Below are 22,956 nucleotides of genomic sequence, written 5' to 3'. Positions count from 1 at the left end.
TCCCCGTGTCTGCGAGGGTTTTCTCCGGGTGCTCCGATTTCCTCCCACAGTCCATTCCAAATTGTCTCTTAGTGTCCAAAGGTTCAGCGGGGTTACAAGGATAGCGGCCGATTGGACGTGGGTGGGGCGCTCTTTCGGCCGGCCGGTGCAGACCCGATTGGCCAGATGGCCTCCTTCTGCACGGTAGGGTTTCTATGATTCTTTAAGCAACGCTGTAAGCTTGAGATAAGCCTGTTGCCAATCTCTTTCACATTTGGAAACGCAGCTACAAACTTCATGTTTCCTGCAGACAAACGTGTAGATCACAGGGTGTCAGTTACATAACTGAGGAGTTATCATGGTGCAAAACTGCAATATAAATAACTTGATTGGGAAATCTAAGACGAGCTGAAACAAGTGGAAAGCAGGATTCCAATTGTCAGTATTATGATTATCAAGGAAGAAGAGCATGTTTCTGTAAAAGATTTGTTGAGGGGGAGGGGAGTTTTCAGCTGGTTATTAATGTAATGGTGCAATAATTTGTTTATTATTGAAGCAATGCAGTAGGAATTGTGTAATCAATGTAATAGAATCCTATTTATTAATGTAATCGGATGTTGATTATTTATGCAATAAGATCCTGATTGCTGATGCAATAGGTACCAGACTATTAATGTTATCTGATCTTGATTATGGATGTAGTGTTACACTGAATCTTAAAGTAATAAGGCTTTGATTGCGAATGGAATGGAAATCTCAGAATTGGGTCCTCATTCTTGGTTCAATGGGATAGAATCAAAGGCCGGAATTTTCTGGTCGTTCAAGCCGGCGGGCTCTTCTGGTCCCGCCCACATCGCACCGCCGCTGCGGGGTCCCGGCAACAAGGGGTACATTCAATGGGAAACCCTGTTGACAATGGCAGGCCTCCTCCGCCGCTGCAAGACATATAAAGTGGGATGCACGGTAAATCCTGCCCAAGAGTATCAAGGCAGCATTTTCCTGATTATTCAGGAATCCCATCCGTCCTCCAACCTAATTAAGGAAGGTTTTACTGGTGACAGGAGACTGACGCGGAGCCTCTCCCACAATTGAAAGTGTCCATGCTTCACACTGCAAATAGCTGCATTAAATCCAATCCCTCATAGGCCAACAGGAACCCAGATCAATGCCCAATTTGTGTGAGCTAGCTTACATTGTGATGCTTAAAAAGGACAATGACAGGGGTTCAGGCCCCATCCCAACTGAGATAGTTCTTATGGCCTTCCTCTTCTACTTGCTGCATTCTGATATCATGATGCAGGGGTGTGGAGAGCCACGATTAGCAATCCTCAGACACAGCGAACACCACATGAAGAGAGAGAGTTGATGTCATTTGGGGTTTTGGTGAAGGTAATGTTACAGACTTTAGCACCAATTACTAGGGGACCTAGGTTTAAGGTGCGAGGGGCAAAGTTTCGAGGAAATGTGCGAGGGAAGTTTTTTACACAGAGGGTAGTGGGTGCCTGGAACTCACTGCTGGAGGAGGTGGTGGAAGCAGGTATGATAGTGACATTTAAGGGGCGTCTTGACAAATACACGAATAGGATGGGAATTGAGGGAAGCGGAACCTGGAAGTGTAGAAGGGTTTAGGTTAGACGGGCAGCATGGTCGGTGCAGGCTTGGAGGGCCGAAGGGCTTGTTCCTGTGTTGCGCTGTTCTTTGTTCTTTGATTGAGGGATAGGGTTGGTGCAAAGATGAACTGGGATAGGGCAGAATTGAACTTGTGAGGTTTCCTACAGCTGAGGGGTCTCCCTGTTCACAAATAGCCATCCTTTATCGGTCCCCGGGATCACTCATAAATAATGGATACCCCTGTGAGAAATTAGGGAAATCACATGTGGAACCAGTGTGAGGTAAACCTAGGGTTGGGTAAAGTGGATTAGGGGAAAGAATAGCTGAGTCAATTGGAAAAACAAAACTAACATTCCAACCAAGTCCCTAACTTGTTTTCTCAGTGTTTGTCCGCCTTTGTGAACAATGACAAATGATTGAATTGGTTGAAGTAAAACATGAAGCTGAAGGTGTGTTTGTTTTTCTTCTTGGTTCCAGGATGTGCTGGGATTTGGGATAATCTTACCTGCTGGATGCCGGCCAGGATTGGCGAAACAGTCAGCGTGCCCTGTCCAGTGATTTTCCTTCACTTCACCAATAAACCAGGTCTGTATTCTGTTTATATTGTTTGAAGACAGAAGTGAGGTTTTCGGAGACTAGAAGCTCTTCATTTCAGGAAAGGGGAGACTCTCTCTGAGGGCTATGTGGCAGGGCTTTCTAAACGTGTTCATGGATGATTGCTACAAACGGTGACCCAAAATACCCCTTCACGAAGACGTTTAAGATGCAAACAAGCAACAACTGAAGTAATCCCTCCTCCACACCCCCCCCTATCACAAAAACAGTCTCGAGTGAGCTGTTTGGGACAAATCCGTTTTCATAACAGTGGTGGTTCTGTGTAACATGTGACGCGCAAACGTTCAAATACAGATGCTGCAACTAGACCCTTTCAACTGAGCCAGAGTTAGTCTGTAATTATGATCCCTGCATTAGAATAATATTACTCCTCAGAGAATGCTTTTGTTCAAATATTACAATATCCCAAGAGCCCCATTGGTTAATAAATTAGCAGCCCACTAACCGCAATTAGGGAAGTTAAGTGACAATTATTGATTGCTTAGCGATAATGTGCACAGATTGTCCTTCATTGTGGAACACCACTCGTCGTGTATTCCAATAACAACGTTATTCTCGCTCAGCAGCATGGCTGCTGTCACAGACACGCAGCCAATCTCGCCTCAAACTGTCGGGGAAGCAGAAGCGGGAATTAAGATCATGCCTGAGGAGACAACATGCAAAATTGATTTTGGCACAGTCAGAATATGACTAAGGAGCAAAGAAAGTGACAGAAACTATAAACTAAAGCAATGATATAAGATGCGTATGGGGTGGCACGGTGACACAGTGGTTAGCACTGCTGCCTCACAGCACCAGGGTCCCCGGTTCAATTCCCGCCTTGAATGATTGTCTGGGTGGAGTTTGCACTTTCTCCCCGTGTCTGTGTGGGTTTCCTCCGGGTTCTCTGCTTTCCTCCCACAGTCCAAAGATGTGCGAGTTAGGTGGATTGGCCACTCCAAATTGTCCCTTAGTGTCTAGGGATGTTTAGGTTATGAGATTACATGGATAGGGTGAAGTGGACACTCGTAAATGGACAGAGTGCTCATTTGAAGGGTCGGTGCAGACTCTATGGCGAGAATGGCCAACTTCTGCACTGTAGGGTTTCCATGATTCTATGATGAATGAAGCCTCGAGACAATTAAAACTAAAAATGCAAGTAATAATGTGAATATGCACTAAACGCAGGGAACTAGAGTTTTTATTGGGTCAAGAGGAACAGAATTGTGCCTCCTGACAGCACACGGTTCATAAATGACACCCAAACCGCCCCACCCGGGCCTCCGTCCTGGGTGCTTGGCATTCACTACCCTCGCATTACCAGTGAACTGAAACCTGTTTAAGGTCCACACCGATCAAAAGAGGCCAGAAGCTGCAAGTGGTTTGGGTCTTTTCATGTCGGGTTCAACACCAATTTCATGGCCATTTCATGTGCTGGACGAGAATCGCCCTCAAAGCCGTTGTTATTTCTTACCCCATATCCCTCAGGATCTTTGGAAATATCCCGAGAGGTCCCAGCATTTTGCCCTCCTTAAGTTAACCTACTTATTTTGCTTATCTCAGTTCAGGATTTATCTCCTTTACTATACCATTCAAAAAAAGTGATAATAAATCCGCTTTGCACCTTGTGGAGCTGTTGCACCTCGGCCACGGCGCTCGGATAGGAGATCTACTATGTTTACTCAGACACCTCCGTCTAAATGCTGGGGGACAGGGAGGGGATTGCTGCTTTTGCAGTCGAATATGGGGCTTACTCACAGGGTTTGTGGATCATTTCCGACCACTGCTACAGGATATAAATCTTTATTGGAATAATTGGAATGTTTACACGTGTAAGTCATCAAAAACAGAACAACATTATCAGGATGTCACAGAATTCAAAGCTTGACATAAAAATGCTAACATTTGCCACTTGCCAACTTTTGTATAATCTACTGTTATGGGCCAGCGTTTAGAGAATCCCCAAAGTGTATCATGGAATTCACCTGACCCAAAACTTTTAATAGATTGTGGTATGGGGAGCACACGGCCCACTCTACAGGTATGGTACAGCAGAAATGGAAAAGTATTTTTTAAAGCAAAACAATGTTTATTCTATGAACTCAAGTTAACCTTTTTAAAACATACAGTGAACATCTTAGCAACCATTAATTCAAATACAACCCCCAATGAATACAACACTAAGTAATGCTTACACTGTCCTTTTAACATCCAGAAGACTTACAAAGAAACATAACCTTTAACAGAAGCACATCAGGTTAAAGTCACTACTGAAAACATTTATAATTCTAAATTCACCAAATGATCAAGAGATAGTCTTTTCATTGCAGAGAGATCAACAGTACACCTGCTTTATCTGACTTCAGGTCCAACACTGAAAACAAAACTAAAACACACCCTGCAGCAAACAGCCTAAAACAAAAGTAAAAAGCTGACAGACAGCCCAGCTCCACCCACTCTCTGACATCACTGCAGTAAAAAACACCCATTTCTTAAAGGTAATCTCACTACAGATATTTATATACACACCCATTTATAAACACCCATTTCTTAAAGGTACTCTCACATGACACTACAAACAATTTTTTTAAAAATGCAGATCAGAATAATGGGTGAAATTCTCCGTTATCGGCGGAAAGTCCGCCGATCGGCGCAAAAAACGGCGCAAATCCGACTTGCGTCACGTCGGAAAAATGGGTCGATAGTCTCCGGCCCAAAATGGGCTAGCAGCGACGTAACGGGATCCGCGCTTGCGCAGTGGTTCACGCCGTGCAGCGTCATACGCGCTGCACGGCATGACGGCTCATAAGGCCGCGCTGCTCCCCCCCACCGGACCGGAACACACGACCGCAACACCCGACTGGATGGCTGGCCGTCGCTCAGCCTCGAGGTTCGAGTCACGCGATGTGGAGGCGCTCCTGGACGCGGTGGAGCAGAGGAGGGATGCCCTGTATCCCGGGCACGGCCGCAGAGTTGCCCCACGCCACAGCCGGCGTCTGTGGAGGGAAGTGGCAGAGGCCGTCACCGCTGTGGCCCTGACACCACGGACAGGCACCCAGTGCCACAAGAAGGTGAACGACCTCGTCAGAGCAGGCAGGGTGAGCCTCCCCATATCCCCCCCTCCCCCATATCCCCCCTCCCCCATATCCCCCCCTCCCCATATCCCCCCTCCCCATATCCCCCCTCCCCCATATCCCCCCTCCCCCATATCCCCCATAACCCCCCTCCCCCATATCCCCCATATCCCCACTCCCCCATATCCCCCCTCCCCCATATCCCCCCTCCCCCATATCCCCCATATCCCCCCTCCCCCATATCCCCCATATCCCCCGTCCCCCATATCCCCCCTCCCCCATATCCCCCCTCCCCATATCCCCCCTCCCCATATCCCCCCTCCCCCATATCCCCCCTCCCCATATCCCCCCTCCTCCATATCCCCCCTCCCCCATATCCCCCCCTTCCCCATATCCCCCATATCCCCCCTCCCCCATATCCCCCCTCCCCCATATCCCCCCTTCCCCCATATCCCCCATATCCCCCCTCCCCCATATCCCCCCTCCCCATATCCCCCCTCCTCCATATCCCCCCTCCCCCATATCCCCCCCTTCCCCATATCCCCCATATCCCCCCTCCCCCATATCCCCCCTCCCCCATATCCCCCCTCCCCCATATCCCCCATATCCCCCCTCCCCCATATCCCCCCCTCCCCCATATCCCCCATATCCCCCCTCCCCCATATCCCCCCCTTCCCCATATCCCCCATATCCCCCCTCCCCCATATCCCCCCTCCCCCATATCCCCCCTCCCCCATATCCCCCATATCCCCCCTCCCCCATATCCCCCCCTCCCCCATATCCCCATATACCCCCCTCCCCCATATCCCCCCTCCCCATATCCCCCATATCCCCCCTCCCCCATATCCCCCCTCCCCATATCCCCCCTCCCCATATCCCCCATATCCCCCTCCCCCATATCCCCCCCTCCCCCATATCCCCCATATCCCCCTCCCCCACACCCCCCCCATATCCCCCATATCCCCCCTCCCCCATATCCCCCATATCCCCCCTCCCCCATAACCCCCCTCCCCATATCCCCCATATCCCCCTCCCCATATCCCCCGTCCCCCATATCCCCCCTCCCCCATATCCCCCCTCCCCCATATCCCCCCTCCCCCATATCCCCCCTCCCCCATATCCCCCATATCCCCCCCTCCCCCATATCCCCCCTCCCCTATATCCCCCATATCCCCAAGTGAATCCAGCCCTAACCTTAACCTCTGCAATGCACGCGCCACCGATGGCGTGCATTCATATACCTGCCTAACAGTGTTGCCTTTTACCCCTGCCACCCCCCCCCACAGGAGAAGCGCGCACACAACAATAGGGAGCATGTGAGGACTGGAGGAGGGCCCGCTGATGAGAGGCCACTGACCGTACACGAGGAAAGGGCCCTGGAACTGGCTGGCGGACCTGAGGACCGGGAGGTTGCTGATGCAGAGGTCGGGGGCGTACTAGCGAGTGAGCCACCGACAGCCCGTCCCCATATCCCCCCTCCCCTATATCCCCCTCCCCCGTATCACCTGATCACTGCCTGATGTCTAACCATGCATGCTTCATTGTGTATCGCAGGACCAAACGTCCAGGCACCCATCCCCGCAGATGCAGACCGCCCGCAGGATGCCCCTCGGAGACCACAGGAGACGGAGAGACCCGCACCCTCCAGCATGCGACGCCCGCAGGATGCCCCTCGGAGACCACGGGAGACGGAGAGACCCGCACCCTCCAGCATGCGACGCCCGCAGGATGCCCCTCGGAGACCACAGGAGACGGAGAGACCCGGACCCTCCAGCATGCGACACCCGCAGGATGCCCCTCGGAGACCACGGGAGACGGAGAGACCCGCACCCTCCAGCATGCGACGCCCGCAGGATGCCCCTTGGAGACCACAGGAGACGGAGAGACCCGCACCCTCCAGCATGCGACGCCCGCAGGATGCCCCTCGCACACCACGGGAGACGGAGAGACCTGGAGCAACAGGGAGACGACACCCCCGTCACGTGCGGGAGCGACCACCCAGCGATGAGGGGGGCAGCCACAGGCCCCCGTCACATCCGAGCCAGGACACCACTACCCAGGACACCACTACCCAGGACACCACTACCCAGGACACCACTACCCAGGACACCCCTAACCGGGACAGCACTACCCAGGACACCCCTACCCGGGACAGCACTACCCGGGACAGCACTACCCAGGAAGACGAAATACCGGACAGTGACTCAGAGTGGATGGGTGGAGACGAACCCCCACCCCAAAGTGCCATGGACTCAGAGTGCGACGAAGAGCACGACACAACGCCACTGCTGTCACCAACACCCTCCACCATCGCAGAAACACTCACCACGGTTGGGCACTTTAGTGATGAGGCGTCTGGTACACTCACTGGTGCGCACAACACAGCCGTCCCGGTACAGCAGGTGGAGGTAGGAGCAGCAGAGGGACCGGGCGGTCGGAGGGCAGCCCAGGCCAAGCGAACATCTGCCGCCCAGATGGATCCCGGGTTCCTGCAGTTACCACACCCACACATAGATCCGATGCAACCACCGACCAGGAGACGAGCGAAGAGGGTGACGGGCGGCTGCGGTCGCAGGTGGAGGAGTCCACCCGCGTCCAGGAGCTGGGAGTGGTGCCGGTCATGCGTGCCACCCAGGCTGACACCGCACGGGTGGCGTCCGCGGTGGAGGCAATGGGTGCGACGGTGTCAGACATGGGGAACGGTTTGCGAGGCCTGGGGCCTTCCGTGCAGGCGGCGTCTGTGGCCCAGGAAATGGCTGCCCTCTCACAGGAGGCCATGAGCCAGTGCCAGCGCCAGATGGCAGAGGCGCTCAATGCCATAGCCCAGTCTCTGCAGGCCATGGCCCAGTCTCAGCAGGCCATGGCCCAGTCTCTGCAGGCCATGGCCCAGTCTCAGCAGGCCATGGCCCAGTCTCTGCAGGCCATCGCTGAGGGCATCGGCGCCAGTGGCCATGTGCGAGCCGGCGTCGCACTGTCACAGACAGGGTTTGCCAACACCCTGGGCTCCATGGCTGCAAACCTGCAGACCCCTGTCGATACCAGCACGGGCCTCCAGGACTGGCAGCGCCAGATGTCGGGGGGGGGGCGTCGGATGGCCAGTCCGTTCGCACCCCCCACCCATGTAGAGGCCTGGGGGCCATCGGGCACCCCGAGGGAGGAGGAGGTGGTGTGGTCCGTCCCGGCTCCCTCTGTAGGGGAGGTCCCGGTACACCGCGACACCTCGGACTCCCCCCCTTCCGTCCCAGGTGCATCGGGTGGGCAACGGGCAGGTCAGGCTGGCAGCTCGCCGTCCCAGTCGCCCGGGCCGCAGCCTGGCCTATCTAGGCCAGGACGCCCCAGGAAACGGCCGCCAAAGGGATCCAGTGTCAGAGGGCAGGAATCACAGGAGTCCACCTCCAGTTCTGCTGTACCGTCTGGGGAACCACGTAGACGTAGTCAAAGGGCCCGTAAGGCCAAACAATTAGACACTGAGTAAGTTGGCATGGGTGCAGGGCACAGATGAGTTTTAGGGGCGAGGGCACGTGCATGAACTCCTTTGGTTATTAAAGTCAATGTTACACCTACCGAAGCTGCCTTTGTGCTCTGTCCAAAGTGTGCGGGGGTGTCATGTACGTTGAGCGCAAGTGTGTGTGTGAGGGGTGGTGTTACCTCAGCCCCAGGTGAGTCTGCCCCCTTCCCCCTGGGCCGCCATCAACATCCCCCGGGCAGAGGACGGGACCGTGCGCTGCAGTGTCACAGCCGCATGCAGGGATGGTCCGGGTGGATGGTGGTACTGTGGCCATGGGTCAGACATAGTCCAACGATGTAGAGCCAGGGGCTCATCGCAGGGCGGGTTGTCATCATCCTCCATGGCCTGCGATAGACACGCGTCCACCCGCAACTGTGTGAGCCCGGCCCGTTGTGCTGCAGGTGGATCGGCAATGGGGGGGGGGGGGGGGGGGGTGGTGTGCATGCGGGTGGGGTGGGTGGGGTTGGGGAGGGGGGTGAAGGTGCTGGGTGGGTGGATGGGTGGGGGGTGTGGGTGGTCGGCTGTTGCCAAGGTGTGCGGTCTGTGGCCATACTACCCGATTCCCATGCCCATCTAGTCAGTGAAGCGGGCGTCTATCAGTCTGTCCCGTGCCCGCTGGGCCAGCCGGTAACGGTGGACAGCCACCCGCCTGTGTCTACCCCGTTTGCCCTGACCATTGCCCCCATCCCCCTCATCTGGGGAGGACTGGGCCTCTTCCTGCTGCTCCTCCACTCCGCCCTCCTCTGCCTGCGGCACATCGCCCCTCTGCTGGGCTATGTTGTGCAGGACGCAGCACACCACAATGATGCGGCCGACCCTATCTGACCGATACTGGAGGGCGCCCCCAGAGAGGTCCAGGCACCTGAAACGCATCTTCAGCACACCAAAGCACCTCTCTATCACTCCCCTTGTCGCTACATGGGCATCATTGTAGCGGTTCTCCGCCTCATTGCGTGGCCTCCGTATAGGCGTCATCAGCCACGATCGCAATGGGTAGCCCCTGTCGCCCAGCAACCAGCCCCTCAGCCGGGGATGGCGTCCCTCGTACATGCCAGGGATGGATGACCGCGACAACGCGAATGAGTCGTGTACACTGCCTGGGTGACGGGCGCAGACGTGCAGGATCATCATGCGGTGGTCGCAGACCACCTGTACGTTCATCGAATAGGTCCCCTTCCTATTAGTGAACACGGCCCTGTTATCTGCAGGTGGCCGCACGGCGACGTGCATCCCATCGATCGCGCCCTGGACCATGGGGAACCTGGCCACGGCAGAGAAGCCCACGGCCCGGGCATCTTGGCTGGCCCGGTCCACGGGGAAGCGGATGTAGCGGTGCGCCATGGCATATAGGGCATCTGTCACTGCCCGGATGCACCGGTGCACCGAAGTCTGCGATATGCTGGACAGGTCCCCACTCGGTGCCTGGAATGACCCCGTTGCATAAAAGTTCAGGGCCACCGTAACCTTGACGGACACGGGGAGAGGGTGTCCCCCGCCAGTGCCACGCGGTGACAGGTGTGCCAGCAGGTGGCAGATGTGTGCCACGGTTTCCCGGCTCATCCGGAGTCTCCTCCTGCATTCCCGGTCCGTGAGGTCCTGGTATGACTGCCGGGGCCGGTACACACGGGGCGCCCTCGGGTGCCTCCGTTGCCGTGGGGCCGCGACGTCCTCCTCCCCCTCCTCGTCCTGTCGGTCAGGTGTCCCTCCAGCCTGGGCGGCTGCCGCCTGCCCCTCTGCGGCAGCCTCCGCCGCCTCTCTGGCACGCTGCTCCTCCTCCTCCTCCTCCTCCTCCTCATCCAGGGCAACATAGACACGAGCGGCTGCCACCACGGCGGCCAACATCGCTGGACGATCTGAAAACATGACGGCCTGGTGGGGGGGAGCGGAACGACGACATGTCATCATTGCCCATATCCCCTCCTCCCCCCAGCCAGGTGGCATGGACCGCATGGGTCCAACTGTTGGAGGCTGGCACCTGGCCAGTGGACCAACTCACTTGCCCTCCCATCCCCCTCCTCGGCACGGACCCCCCCCCAACCTGCACCCCAGCACGGACCCCCCCCCAACCACCAACCTCCACCCCGGCACGGACCCCCCACCCAACCTCCACCCCGGCACGGACCCCCCCCCCCCCAACCTCCACCCCAGCACGCACCCCCCCAAACCCCCAACCTCCGCCCCGGCACGGACCCCCCCCAACCTCCACCCCAGCACGGACCCCCCCCAACCCCCAACCTCCACCCCAGCACGGACCCCCCCCAACCCCCAACCTCCAGCCCAGCACGGACCCCCCCCCAACCTCCACCCCGGCACGGACGCCCCCCAACCTCCACCCCGGCACGGACCCCCCGCAACCTCCACCCCAGCACGGACCCCCCCCCCAACCCCCAACCTCCACCCCAGCACGGACAACCCCCCCAACCTGCACCCCGGCACGGCACTGATCCCCCCCAACCTCCACCCCAGCACGGACCCCCCCAACCTCCACCCCGGCATGGACCCCCCCCAACCTCCACCCCAGCACAGACCCCCCCCCCAACCCCCAGCCTCCGACCCAGCATGGACCCCCCCCCAACATCCACCCCAGCACGGACCCCCCCCCCAACCTCCACCCCGGCACGGACCCCCCCCAACCTCCACCCCAGCACGGACCCCCCCCAACCCCCAACCTCCACCCCAGCACGGAACCCCCCCAACCTCCACCCCAGCACGGACCCCCCCCCCAACCTCCACCCTGGCACGGACCCCCCCCAACCTCCACCCCAGCATGGACCCCCCCCCCCAACCTCCACCCCGGCACGGCACGGACCCCCCCCAACCTCCACCCCGGCACGGACCCCCCCCAACCTCCACCCCAGCACGGACCCCCCCCAACCCCCAACCTCCACCCCGGCATGGACCCCCCCCCCCCAACCTCCACCCCGGCACGGCACAGACCCCCCCCAACCTCCACCCCGGCACGGACCCCCCCCAACCTCCACCCCAGCACGGACCCTCCCCAACCCCCAACCTCCACCCCAGCACGGACCCCCCCCCAACCTCCACCCCAGCACGGACGCACCCCCAACCTCCAACCCAGCACGGACCCCCCCCAACCTCCACCCCAGCACGGACCCCCCCTCAACCCCCAACCAACACCCCAGCACGGACCCCCCCCAACCTCCACCCCAGCACGGATCCCCCCCAACCTCCACCCCGGCACGGACCCCCCCCAACCTCCACCCCAGCACGGACCCCCCCCCCAACCCCCAGCCTCCACCCCAGCACGGACCCCCCCCAACCTCCACCCCAGCACGGACCCCCCCCATCCTCCACCCCGGCACGGACCCCCCCAACCTCCACCCCAGCACGGACCCCCCCCCCAACCTCCACCCCAGCACGGGACCCCCCCAACCTCCAGCCCAGCACGGACCCCCCCCCCAACCTCCTCCCCGGCACGGACCCCCCCCAACCTCCACCCCAGTACGGACCCCCCCCCAACCCCCAACCTCCACCCCGGCATGGACCCCCCACCCCCAACCTCCACCCCGGCACGGCACGGATCCCCCCCAACCTCCACCCCGGCACGGACCCCCCCCAACCTCCACCCCAGCACGGACCCTCCCCAACCCCCAACCTCCACCCCAGCACGGACCCCCCCCCAACCTCCACCCCAGCACGGACGCACCCCCAACCTCCACCCCGGCACGGATCCCCCCCAACCTCCACCCCAGCACGGACCCCCCCTCAACCCCCAACCTCCACCCCAGCACGGACCCCCCCCCAACCTCCACCCCGGCACGGACCCCCCCCAACCTCCACCCCGGCACGGACAACCCCCCCAACCTCCACCCCGGCACGGCACTGACCCCCCCCAACCTCCACCCCAGCACGGATCCCCCCCAACCTCCACCCCGGCACGGACCCCCCCCAACCTCCACCCCAGCACGGACCCCCCAACCCCCAGCCTCCACCCCAGCACGGACCCCCCCCAACCTCCACCCCAGCACGGACCCCCCCCATCCTCCACCCCGGCACGGACCCCCCCAACCTCCACCCCAGCACGGACCCCCCCCCAACCTCCACCCCAGCACGGAACCCCCCCAACCTCCACCCCAGCACGGACCCCCCCCCCAACCTCCACCCCGGCACGGACCCCCCCCCCAACCTCCACCCCAGTACGGACCCCCCCCAACCCCCAACCTCCACCCCGGCACGGACCCCCCCCCCCAACCTCCACCCCGGCACGGCACGGACCCCCCCCAACCTCCACCCCAGCACGGACCCCCCCAACCTCCACCCCGGCACGGACCCCCCCCAACCTCCACCCCGGCACGGACCCCCCCCAACCTCCACCCCAGCACGGACCCCCCCCAACCTCCACCCCGGCACGGACCCCCCCCAACCTCCAGCCCAGCACGGACCCCCCCCAACCTCCACCCCGGCACGGACCCCCCCCAACCTCCACCCCGGCACGGACAACCCCCAACCTCCAGCCCAGCACGGCACGGACCCCCCCCCAACCTCCACCCCAGCACGGACCCCCCCCAACCTCCACCCCGGCACGGACCCCCCCAACCTCCACCACAGCACGGACCCCCCCCAACCCCCATCCTCCACCCCAGCACGGACCCCCCCCCAACCTCCACCCCAGCACGGACCACCCCCCAACCTCCACCCCGGACAGACCCCCCCCAACCTCCACCCCAGCACGGTCCCCCCCAACCCCCAACCTCCACCCCAGCACGGAACCCCCCCAACCTCCACCCCAGCACGGACCCCCCCCAACCCCCAACCTCCACCCCGGCATGGACCCCCCCCCCAACCTCCACCCCGGCACGGCACGGACCCCCCCCAACCTCCACCCCGGCACGGACCCCCCCCAACCTCCACCCCAGCACGGACCCTCCCCAACCCCCAACCTCCGCCCCAGCACGGACCCCCCCCCAACCTCCACCCCAGCACGGACGCACCCCCAACCTCCACCCCAGCACGGACCCCCCCCAACCTCCACCCCAGCACGGACCCCCCCTCAACCCCCAACCTCCACCCCGGCACGGACCGCCCCCAACCTCCATCCCGGCACGGACAACCCCCCCAACCTCCACCCCGGCACGGCACTGACCCCCCCCAACCTCCACCCCAGCACGGATCCCCCCCAACCTCCACCCCGGCACGGACCCCCCCCAACCTCCACCCCAGCACGGACCCCCCCCCCCAACCCCCAGCCTCCACCCCAGCACGGACCCCCCCCCAACCTCCACCCCAGCACGGACCCCCCCCATCCTCCACCCCGGCACGGTCCCCCCCAACCTCCACCCCAGCACGGACCCCCCCCCCAACCTCCACCCCAGCACGGAACCCCCCCAACCTCCAGCCCAGCACGGACCCCCCCCCCAACCTCCTCCCCGGCACGGACCCCCCCCAACCTCCACCCCAGTACGGACCCCCCCCAACCCCCAACCTCCACCCCGGCATGGACCCCCCCCCCCCCAACCTCCACCCCGGCACGGCACGGACCCCCCCCAACCTCCACCCCGGCACGGACCCCCCCCAACCTCCACCACAGCACGGACCCTCCCCAACCCCCAACCTCCACCCCAGCACGGACCCCCCCCCCAACCTCCACCCCAGCACGGACGCACCCCCAACCTCCACCCCGGCACGGACCCCCCCCAACCTCCACCCCAGCACGGACCCCCCCTCAACCCCCAACCTCCACCCCAGCACGGACCCCCCCCCAACCTCCACCCCGGCACGGACCCCCCCCAACCTCCACCCCGGCACGGACAACCCCCCCAACCTCCACCCCGGCACGGCACTGACCCCCCCCCCAACCTCCACCCCAGCACGGATCCCCCCCAACCTCCACCCCGGCACGGACCCCCCCCCAACCTCCACCCCAGCACGGACCCCCCCCCCCAATCCCCAGCCTCCACCCCAGCACGGACCCCCCCCAACCTCCACCCCAGCACGGACCCCCCCCATCCTCCACCCCGGCACGGACCCCCCCAACCTCCACCCCAGCACGGACCCCCCCCCCAACCTCCACCCCAGCACGGAACCCCCCCAACCTCCACCCCAGCACGGACCCCCCCCAACCTCCACCCCGGCACGGACCCCCCCCCAACCTCCACCCCAGTACGGACCCCCCCCAACCCCCAACCTCCACCCCGGCACGGACCCCCCCCCCCAACCTCCACCCCGGCACGGCACGGACCCCCCCCCAACCTCCACCCCAGCACGGACCCCCCCAACCTCCACCCCGGCACGGACCCCCCCCCAACCTCCACCCCGGCACGGACCCCCCCCAACCTCCACCCCGGCACGGACCCCCTCCAACCTCCACCCCAGCACGGACCCCCCCCAACCTCCACCCCGGCACGGACCCCCCCCAACCTCCACCCCGGCACGGACAACCCCCAACCCCCAACCTCAACCCCAGCACGGCACGGACCCCCCCCCCAACCTCCACCCCAGCACGGACCCCCCCCAACCTCCACCCCGGCACGGACCCCCCCAACCTCCACCACAGCACGGACCCCCCCCAACCCCCATCCTCCACCCCAGTACGGACCCCCCCCCAACCTCCACCCCAGCACGGACCACCCCCCAACTCCACCCCGGACAGACCCCCCCCCAACCTCCACCCCCGCACGGACCCCCCCCAACCCCCAACCTCCACCCCAGCACGGAACCCCCCCAACCTCCACCCCAGCACGGACCCCCCCCCCCAACCTCCACCCCGGCACGGACCCCCCCCAACCTCCACCCCAGCCCGGACCCCCCCCAACCCCCAACCTCCACCCCAGCACGGACCCCACCCCCAACCTCCACCCCGGCACGGCACGGACCCCCCCAACCTCCACCCCAGCACGGACCCCCCCCCAACCTCCACCCCGGCACGGACCCCCCCCCTACCTCCACCCCAGCACGGACCCCCCCCAACCCCCAACCTCCACCCCAGCACGGACCCGCCCCCAACCTCCACCCCAGCACGGACCCCCCCCCAACCTCCACCCCGGCACGGTCCACCCCAGCACAGACCCCCCCCCAACCCCCAACCTCCACCCCGGCACGGACCCCTCCCCCAACCTCCACCCCGGCACGGCACGACCCCCCCCCCCCCCCAACCTCCACCCCAGCACGGACCCCCCCCCAACCTCCACCCCAGCACGGACCCCCCCCAACCCCCAACCTCCACCCCGGCACGGACCCCCCCCCCAAACTCCACCCGGGCACGGACCCCCTTCCGGCACTCCCCCGGAGCCCAGCCTACTCTAACCACCCCCCCCGCCGCACACACACACACACACAACCCGAGACACACCTCTCCTCACGCAATCAGACTGCGGCCACGCCATTGCCTGCCCAGAGCCAACCCCCCAGGCCGTCACTCACCTCCACGCTGGTCGGCCTGGAGCACCGGGTCACGCCGATGAAAAGGAGGTTTGATTCACATCGACGTGAACGGTCATCACGTCGACGGGACTTCGGCCCATCCGGAAGGGAGAATATCGGCAGGCCGAAAATCGGCTGCCTTGCGCAGACCCGTGACATTCTCCGCGGCAGCGGCGCCATTAACGCCCCGCCGACTTTTCTCCCTTCGGAGACTTCGGCGGGGGCGGGGGCGGGATTCACGGCGGCCAACGGCCATTCTTCGACCCTCTGGGGGTTCGGAGAATGACGCCCAATATATGAAATGGCAAAGTGAGAGGCTAACTAAAAGTCAGACCACCTTTTTTTTTAATGATAATCTATTTTATAATAATCTTTATTGTCACAAGTAGGCTTACATTAACACTGCAATGAAGTTACGGCAAAAAGCCCCTCGTCGCCACATTCCGGCGCCTGTTCGTGTACATGGAAGGAGAATTCAGAATGTCCAATTCACCTAACAAACACGTCTTTCGGGACTTGTGGGAGGAAACTGGAGCACCCAAAGGAAACCCACGCAGACATGGGGAGAAGGTGCAGACTCCGCACAGACAGTGACCCAAGCCGGGAATCGAACCTTGGGCTGTGAAGCAACAGTGTTTACCACTATGCTACCGGGCCGCCTACATAGGGCACCTTATATGAGAGGGAAAATGGGATCACTAAGCACTTTGACACTCTGTCAGCTTATCAGATGTACAGCAGCCTAATGAGGTAATTGAGAGTGGACCTGTTGTAATACATGGTGGATCAAGCCATGGTAATTCAGAACTATCTGTGCAGTCACGTTGGCTATTCATTCATCTGAGCAAAACATTTCCTGCAGTTCTGGGTTCCGGCACCAATGATTTGCCCCTAGCTCCAAAATTCCATTAATAAAATCACATACTGAGAGGTACTGTCCTACAGCCACTTCGAATTTACCGATCGTTTCAATATCTTTTGTTCTGTGTAAATCCAATCCTTCATATAAAATATAAAACATTCAATTTCTTTTGCGAGATACACCTGCCGGAGCAATCATTCATGTTCTACATTGTGAATAGACCTTGGACCTTAAGTCCGTCGGGAATACTTTTGAACATTGCTTGTCCATTACTCAGGACAAACCCAGACAAATGAACCATTATTGGAATAGTTGCTTTCAAGTGAGTGTGTGTTTGCAGTTGGGGTTGTGTTTTCGTACTGAGATCATTTCACCCGGTCTGCTTGTAAAGTTTTATTGCTGAAATGTGTTTTGTTTTAAGCTATAATGTCACTGGAATTGAATCAGACCAGACTGACGGGATGAAATCTCTTCCTGTAATGATTCTGTTGTGTTTGGTCTTTTATACCTTACGAAGGAATCCACCAAACACTTCGACTTGTCTAAACCAAAATCTTTTATTGAGTCTTGTGTGGCAAGGTAGCAATCCGAAGTGGGCAGCACGGTAGCACAGTGGTTAGCACAGTTGCTTCACAGCTCCAGGGTCCCAGATTCGATTCCCGGATGAGTCACTGTCTGTGCGGAGTCTGCACATTCTCCCCGTGTCTGCTTGGGTTTCCTCCGGGTGCTCCGGTTTCCTCCCACAGTCCAAAGATGTGCGGGTTAGGTGAATTGGCCATGCTAAATTGCCCTTAGTGTCCAAAAAATGTTAAGTGGGGGTTACTGCGTTACGGGGATAGGGTAGATACGTGGGCTTCAGTAGGGTGCTCTTTGTAAGGGCCGGTGCAGACTCGATGGGCCAAATGGCCTCCTTCTGCACTGTAAATTCTATGATTCTATGATACAGAGCACGTTATCATGGAGTCTGCTAACTGGTCCTCTGGAACTTGCATCTCGCACTGACCATTCACTTGTATGTCTTCTTACCCTCTCAATCTTCTTCTGATTGCCGGATCTGTGTCCCTCCTTATATGGGAGTCACAGGTCACCTCACCTTGGTCTAGAGACCGCATGGTGTGACTATACCGCCACCCGCTGGTTGGAGGTCGCACACCATCATCTATGATATAGCTCACAGGCATATCACCACAGATTCTATCTGAAATCAGCTGGGATATATCATGGTTCAACAATAATTGGCAATCTAATCCAGGGTTGTTTCAGGAGAGGGAATCAGAAATGTGACATTTATTCAGAAGGGGTTTTTCCTTCTATGGCTGTTTCAATATCTATTCTATTCCTTCTTCATTGTGGAAAAGATACAGATATTTGCAAGCTCTCTTATTTGAGAGGGAGTAACTATGCGTAATTTAATTTTAATGGAGTCACATACAAACAGATCAATGTAGCTCAATCCAATTTATATACAACAAATGTTAGAAAACGCAGGACGAGAATCTAATTAATTGAAACTTGAGAATACTTGTAGCTGGGGCCAAAGGGTAAAGGCTGGGGGTAAGGTTCCCAGTGTAGAACTTCACTCATGAAAACATGCTTTCGATTTAGGAGTTTGTGAGAGTTTGCAAATACTTTTTCATGCAGACCCTGCCCGATCATGAATTTCTTTAAGTGTTTAAGCAATTTCAAGGAAATTCTGAAGGTAATGAATTCAGCTATCTTTAATCTACTGATTTTTTAAAAGTTGAAATAGGCAGTCAACATGATCTGGGGTAAATCAATTAATCTTCCTCCTCTAGGGAATGTCAGCAGGAACTGCACAGCTGAAGGCTGGACACACACGTTTCCAGAATACCATCATGCCTGTGGATTTAATAACAGTGAAAATGTTGCAAATGTAAGTAAATAAAAAATGAATGTCTTTTTGCCACCATGGTTGGACACCCTGCTTTATCCATCACCTCACATTTTTACTGAATGATGTCAGACCCAGTAATGTGTATTGAGAGAGGAGTAGTTAATGATCGGGTGGTAAACAATTCTGCAGGCAAGAGTGATCATAACATGACAGAGGGCGCTATTCAGCGGACATAAGATAAACTCAATTTTTGGGCACGTTTGGCAGGATGTTTCTTGAAGTTGCAGTGCTGAGAATCACTCCACTATTCAACAACACTTTACCCGTTTTTTTTTTGGCCTCAGAGTGTTTCTCCCCAACGAGGCCACACTTTCCTGCTGGCGAGCTGATAATGCCAACATAAATGGCTCCTCGCAGAGCGGGGTACCATTTTGAATGGCAGACCTGATCTTCCCACCCCCCCCCCTCCCCATTCAAGCCCACCCTGTTTTATTTACTCCATCTTCACTTGCCCAACCTTATCAGGGCCCCGGCACCTTCCCTCATCCACCTCCAATGGGCAAGCCCCGCCTTTGGGCCTGACCCCTGGCAGTGCCAACCTGGCACCTGGGCACCCTGGCACTGCCAGACTGGCACCCTGGCAGTGCCCCTAGCATCCTGGCAGCGCCAAGATACTCGGGTGCCAGGGGTAGTGCCAGGGTACTACCTTTCCCTGTTCGCAACCCAAGGGTCTCCAATGGCCTACGAGAACATATGAGGTGCCATTATGCCTGGTCCACATTTGAGGAAACCAGTGCTAAACGACACCCTGGTGAGGTCTCGCATTAGCGACCATTGACTCTCAAATGCCAGGTGAAAGCGGCATTCCGGTATTTAAATGAGCCTGGTGGTTCATTTAAATATGCAGATCTGGATCTTGGCCAGTGAGGGCGAGATCCAGATCGCGCCCGCCGAGTGAGTCAGGTGACTTCAGGACGGAGCACGATTTAGAGCCCTCCCGGGATTCACCCTGCTCGGCCAGATCCATGCCTGCCGCAACAGAGGGCAGCACGGTAGCCTTGTGGATAGCACAATTGCTTCACAGCTCCAGGGTCCCAGGTTCGATTCCAGCTTGGGTCACTGTCTGTGCGGAGTCTGCACATCCTCCCCGTGTGTGCGTGGGTTTCCTCCGGGTGCTCCGGTTTCATCCCACAGTCCAAAGATGTGCAGGTTAGGTGGATTGGCCGTGATAAATTGCCCTTAGTGTCCAAAATTGCCCTTAGTGTTGGGTGGGGTTACTGGGTTATGGGGATAGGGTGGTGGTGTTGACCTTGGGTAGGGCGCTCTTTCCAAGAGCCGGTGCAGACTCGATGGGCCGAATGGCCTCCTTCTGCACTGTAAATTCTATGAAATAACACAATCGCTGAATCACGCCCTGAATTTCACATTCAATTTGAGGGTGAGAAAGGTCAATCTCAAACTAGTGTCTTAAACTTAAATAAAGGTCATTTCAAAGGTAAGAAGACAGAGTTGGCTACGGCGAGCTGGGGAAACAGGTTTAAAGCTAAGCAGTGGCAGACCTTTAAGAAGATGTTTCACAATTCTCAATAAAGATATGAGAATGATAGACACCACAAGAAAGACATACTATCAGTGGCGAGCGAAAGAAGGTAGGAATGGTGCCATATTGTAAAGAAGATGTACAATGCTGTAAAGGTTAGTGGTGAGCCGGAGGATTGGGGAAATTTACAGACTATTGAATATATTCAGGGCTGAGTTGGAGGGATTTTTGATATATCAAGGGTTATGGTGACAGGCAGGAAAGTTGAGGTGACAACCAGATCGGCCGTGACCTTATTGAATGGCAGAGCAGACTCGAATGGCACAGTGAGCTAAACAGCTGGCTTGTAATGCAGAACAATGGCAGCAGTTAGCACAGTGGGCTAAACAGCTGGCTTGTAATGCAGAACAATGGCAGCAGTTAGCACAGTGAGCTAAACAGCTGGCTTGTAATGCAGAACAATGGCAGCAGTTAGCACAGTGGGCTAAACAGCTGGCTTGTAATGCTGAACAATGCCAGCAGTGCAGGTTCAATTCCCGCACCAGCCTCCCCGAACAGGTGCCGGAATGTGGCGACTAGGGGCTTTTCACAGTGACTTCATTGAAGCCTACTTGTGACAATAAGCGATTATTAGTATTATTATTATGAGTGGCCAAATGAACAACATTGAGCTGCGATTCGGAAATAATTTAATTTACAACCCTTGTTCATAACTTAGCGATCTTTTGGTGGCCCCGCCTCAACCCTCCCAACCTCCATCACGTGGCCGCCTGGACGAGCCATCCCCTAAATCAAGGTGGGAGCCGTTTGGTGCGGGCGGGGGGCGTTCTCAGCTGAGAGCAGATGTGAGGCCAAATGTCCAAAGCTCCTCTGGCCAAAGTTCCTTGATCCCAAAGGCTGAGAAGTCATGTATAGTACAGTTAGGGTGTTGCGCTGTGAGAGCTGCCTTCTGTCAGATAAGACATGATTAAATGAATCCAGGGTCGATTTTGCAGAAGAGCCGGACTTGATCCCTGGTGCGCTGACTAATATTTATCCTCAAAGAAATTCACTGATATTTTTGGGAGCATGTTGTACATAATTTAGATGCTGCATTTCCCACAGTGCCACAATGCAACAGTGGCTACACTTTAAGAGCACTTAATTCACTATAAAGCACTTGATTTGGTGAAGGTGCTCAGTACAAGTTTCTTCTTTTGTGTTCTCACAAATTGCACCCGCAATCTGTACTGGGTGAATGTGGTACCCACCGAATCGGATCGGATTTGTGGAACAGTTTCCAGTGTAAGCAACTCCAGGCAGTGTCCACTTACAGCTGAAACAGGAGCAAAAAGGTTGAAGAAGTGAATGAACAATCAAAGTGAAGACCACACCAATGGCTTTTCACTTGGAAGAATGTACTTGGTTCTGAGGTCACCTCAGTTTAATGCTTCTCTCTGTGCAAATAAGTATTCTGGTCTTTACATGCTCTATCTATTCCTGAGAAAATCGCATCTACACTGATTACTATTTGCTGTATCCATTGCACGTTTCTGAAGGGGCACATTTAACTGTCGAAAAGCAAAGCGCATGACAGTTTGGTGATTGTAATGTTTTGCAATCCGTTTGATGTTCCCAGTGGAGTTAGTTATTTTACTTGCAACCTTTCCTTGTGACAATTCTAAAATTATATCTCAGTTAAGACGTAACACACACATATGCTTAAAGAATGATATCTGAAAGCCATGGAATAAAAAAGGGCAACAGTGCCATTTAGAATTCATATTTTGGGACAGCCTTTTTTTTCTATAAATTTAGAGGAGCCAATTATTTTTTTCTTTTCCAATGAAGGGACAATTTAGCGTGGCCAATCCACCTAACCAGCACATCTTTGGGTTGTGGGGGTGAAACCCACGCAGTCACGGGGAGAATGTGCAAACTCCACACGGACAGTTACCTAGGGCAGAGATTCGAACCCTTAAACCTTATAGATGTGGGGGGGTGTCGTCAAAGATGTCTTGGTGGGTTGCTAAGCTACACCCTTTAGACGGTATAGATTTAATCACAGAACATCAGTGATGAGGGAGTGAACCTTTGGATTTATCACGCACTGTCGGGGCAGAATTTAATGTCCTCTCCAAGATGTGTTTGGAGATGGGGCAAGGTTCAATCTGACACTGCCACCATCCTGCCTCTGGGATGGCCTTTCTACCCTCATGTCAATTGAGGCCTTAAGGGCCTCATCTCATTTCCACTGGTGTTTAAACAGCAACAGGTGGGGCAGTCCCCACGTGAGGAGCCCAGAAAGCAAACCCTGTCAAGTTTACTTTGGGGCTTCCGGATCCAGGTATCTGGCATTGGGAAGGGAGGGGGCGGCTAAGAACCTCTCCCTCCCTCTCCCCGACTCTCTATTCTCAACTCCCGCACCACCTCATCCTGTGTCGCCCTTCCGTCCACATGACCCCCATTTTTCCCTTACCTCTGGCCTGGATTGCTTGCTGACCCTGGCGATATGGTGAGTAGATTGCCAGCAGCGGTAATCACCTCCTCCCCCGCATGGTGGTGTTGACTGCA

General features: G+C 57.5%; 1 protein-coding gene across 2 annotated transcripts in view; it reads left to right on the top strand.

The window, feature by feature from the left end:
• vipr2 (vasoactive intestinal peptide receptor 2) overlaps positions 1-22,956 on the top strand; it is a 234,022-nt gene that overhangs the window by 42,304 nt on the left and 168,762 nt on the right. For both annotated transcript variants that reach the window (XM_072508244.1, XM_072508245.1), the window contains 2 exons: positions 2,068-2,175; positions 18,805-18,902. In XM_072508244.1, coding sequence (XP_072364345.1) covers positions 2,068-2,175; positions 18,805-18,902 — 206 coding nt within the window. The remainder of the gene's footprint in view (positions 1-2,067; positions 2,176-18,804; positions 18,903-22,956) is intronic.

This window comes from Scyliorhinus torazame, chromosome 6 (genome assembly GCF_047496885.1).
Source record: "Scyliorhinus torazame isolate Kashiwa2021f chromosome 6, sScyTor2.1, whole genome shotgun sequence".
NCBI lineage: Eukaryota > Metazoa > Chordata > Chondrichthyes > Carcharhiniformes > Scyliorhinidae > Scyliorhinus > Scyliorhinus torazame.
Note: the sequence above shows the minus strand (reverse complement) of the source record. Positions and strands in the feature narration are given on the sequence as shown.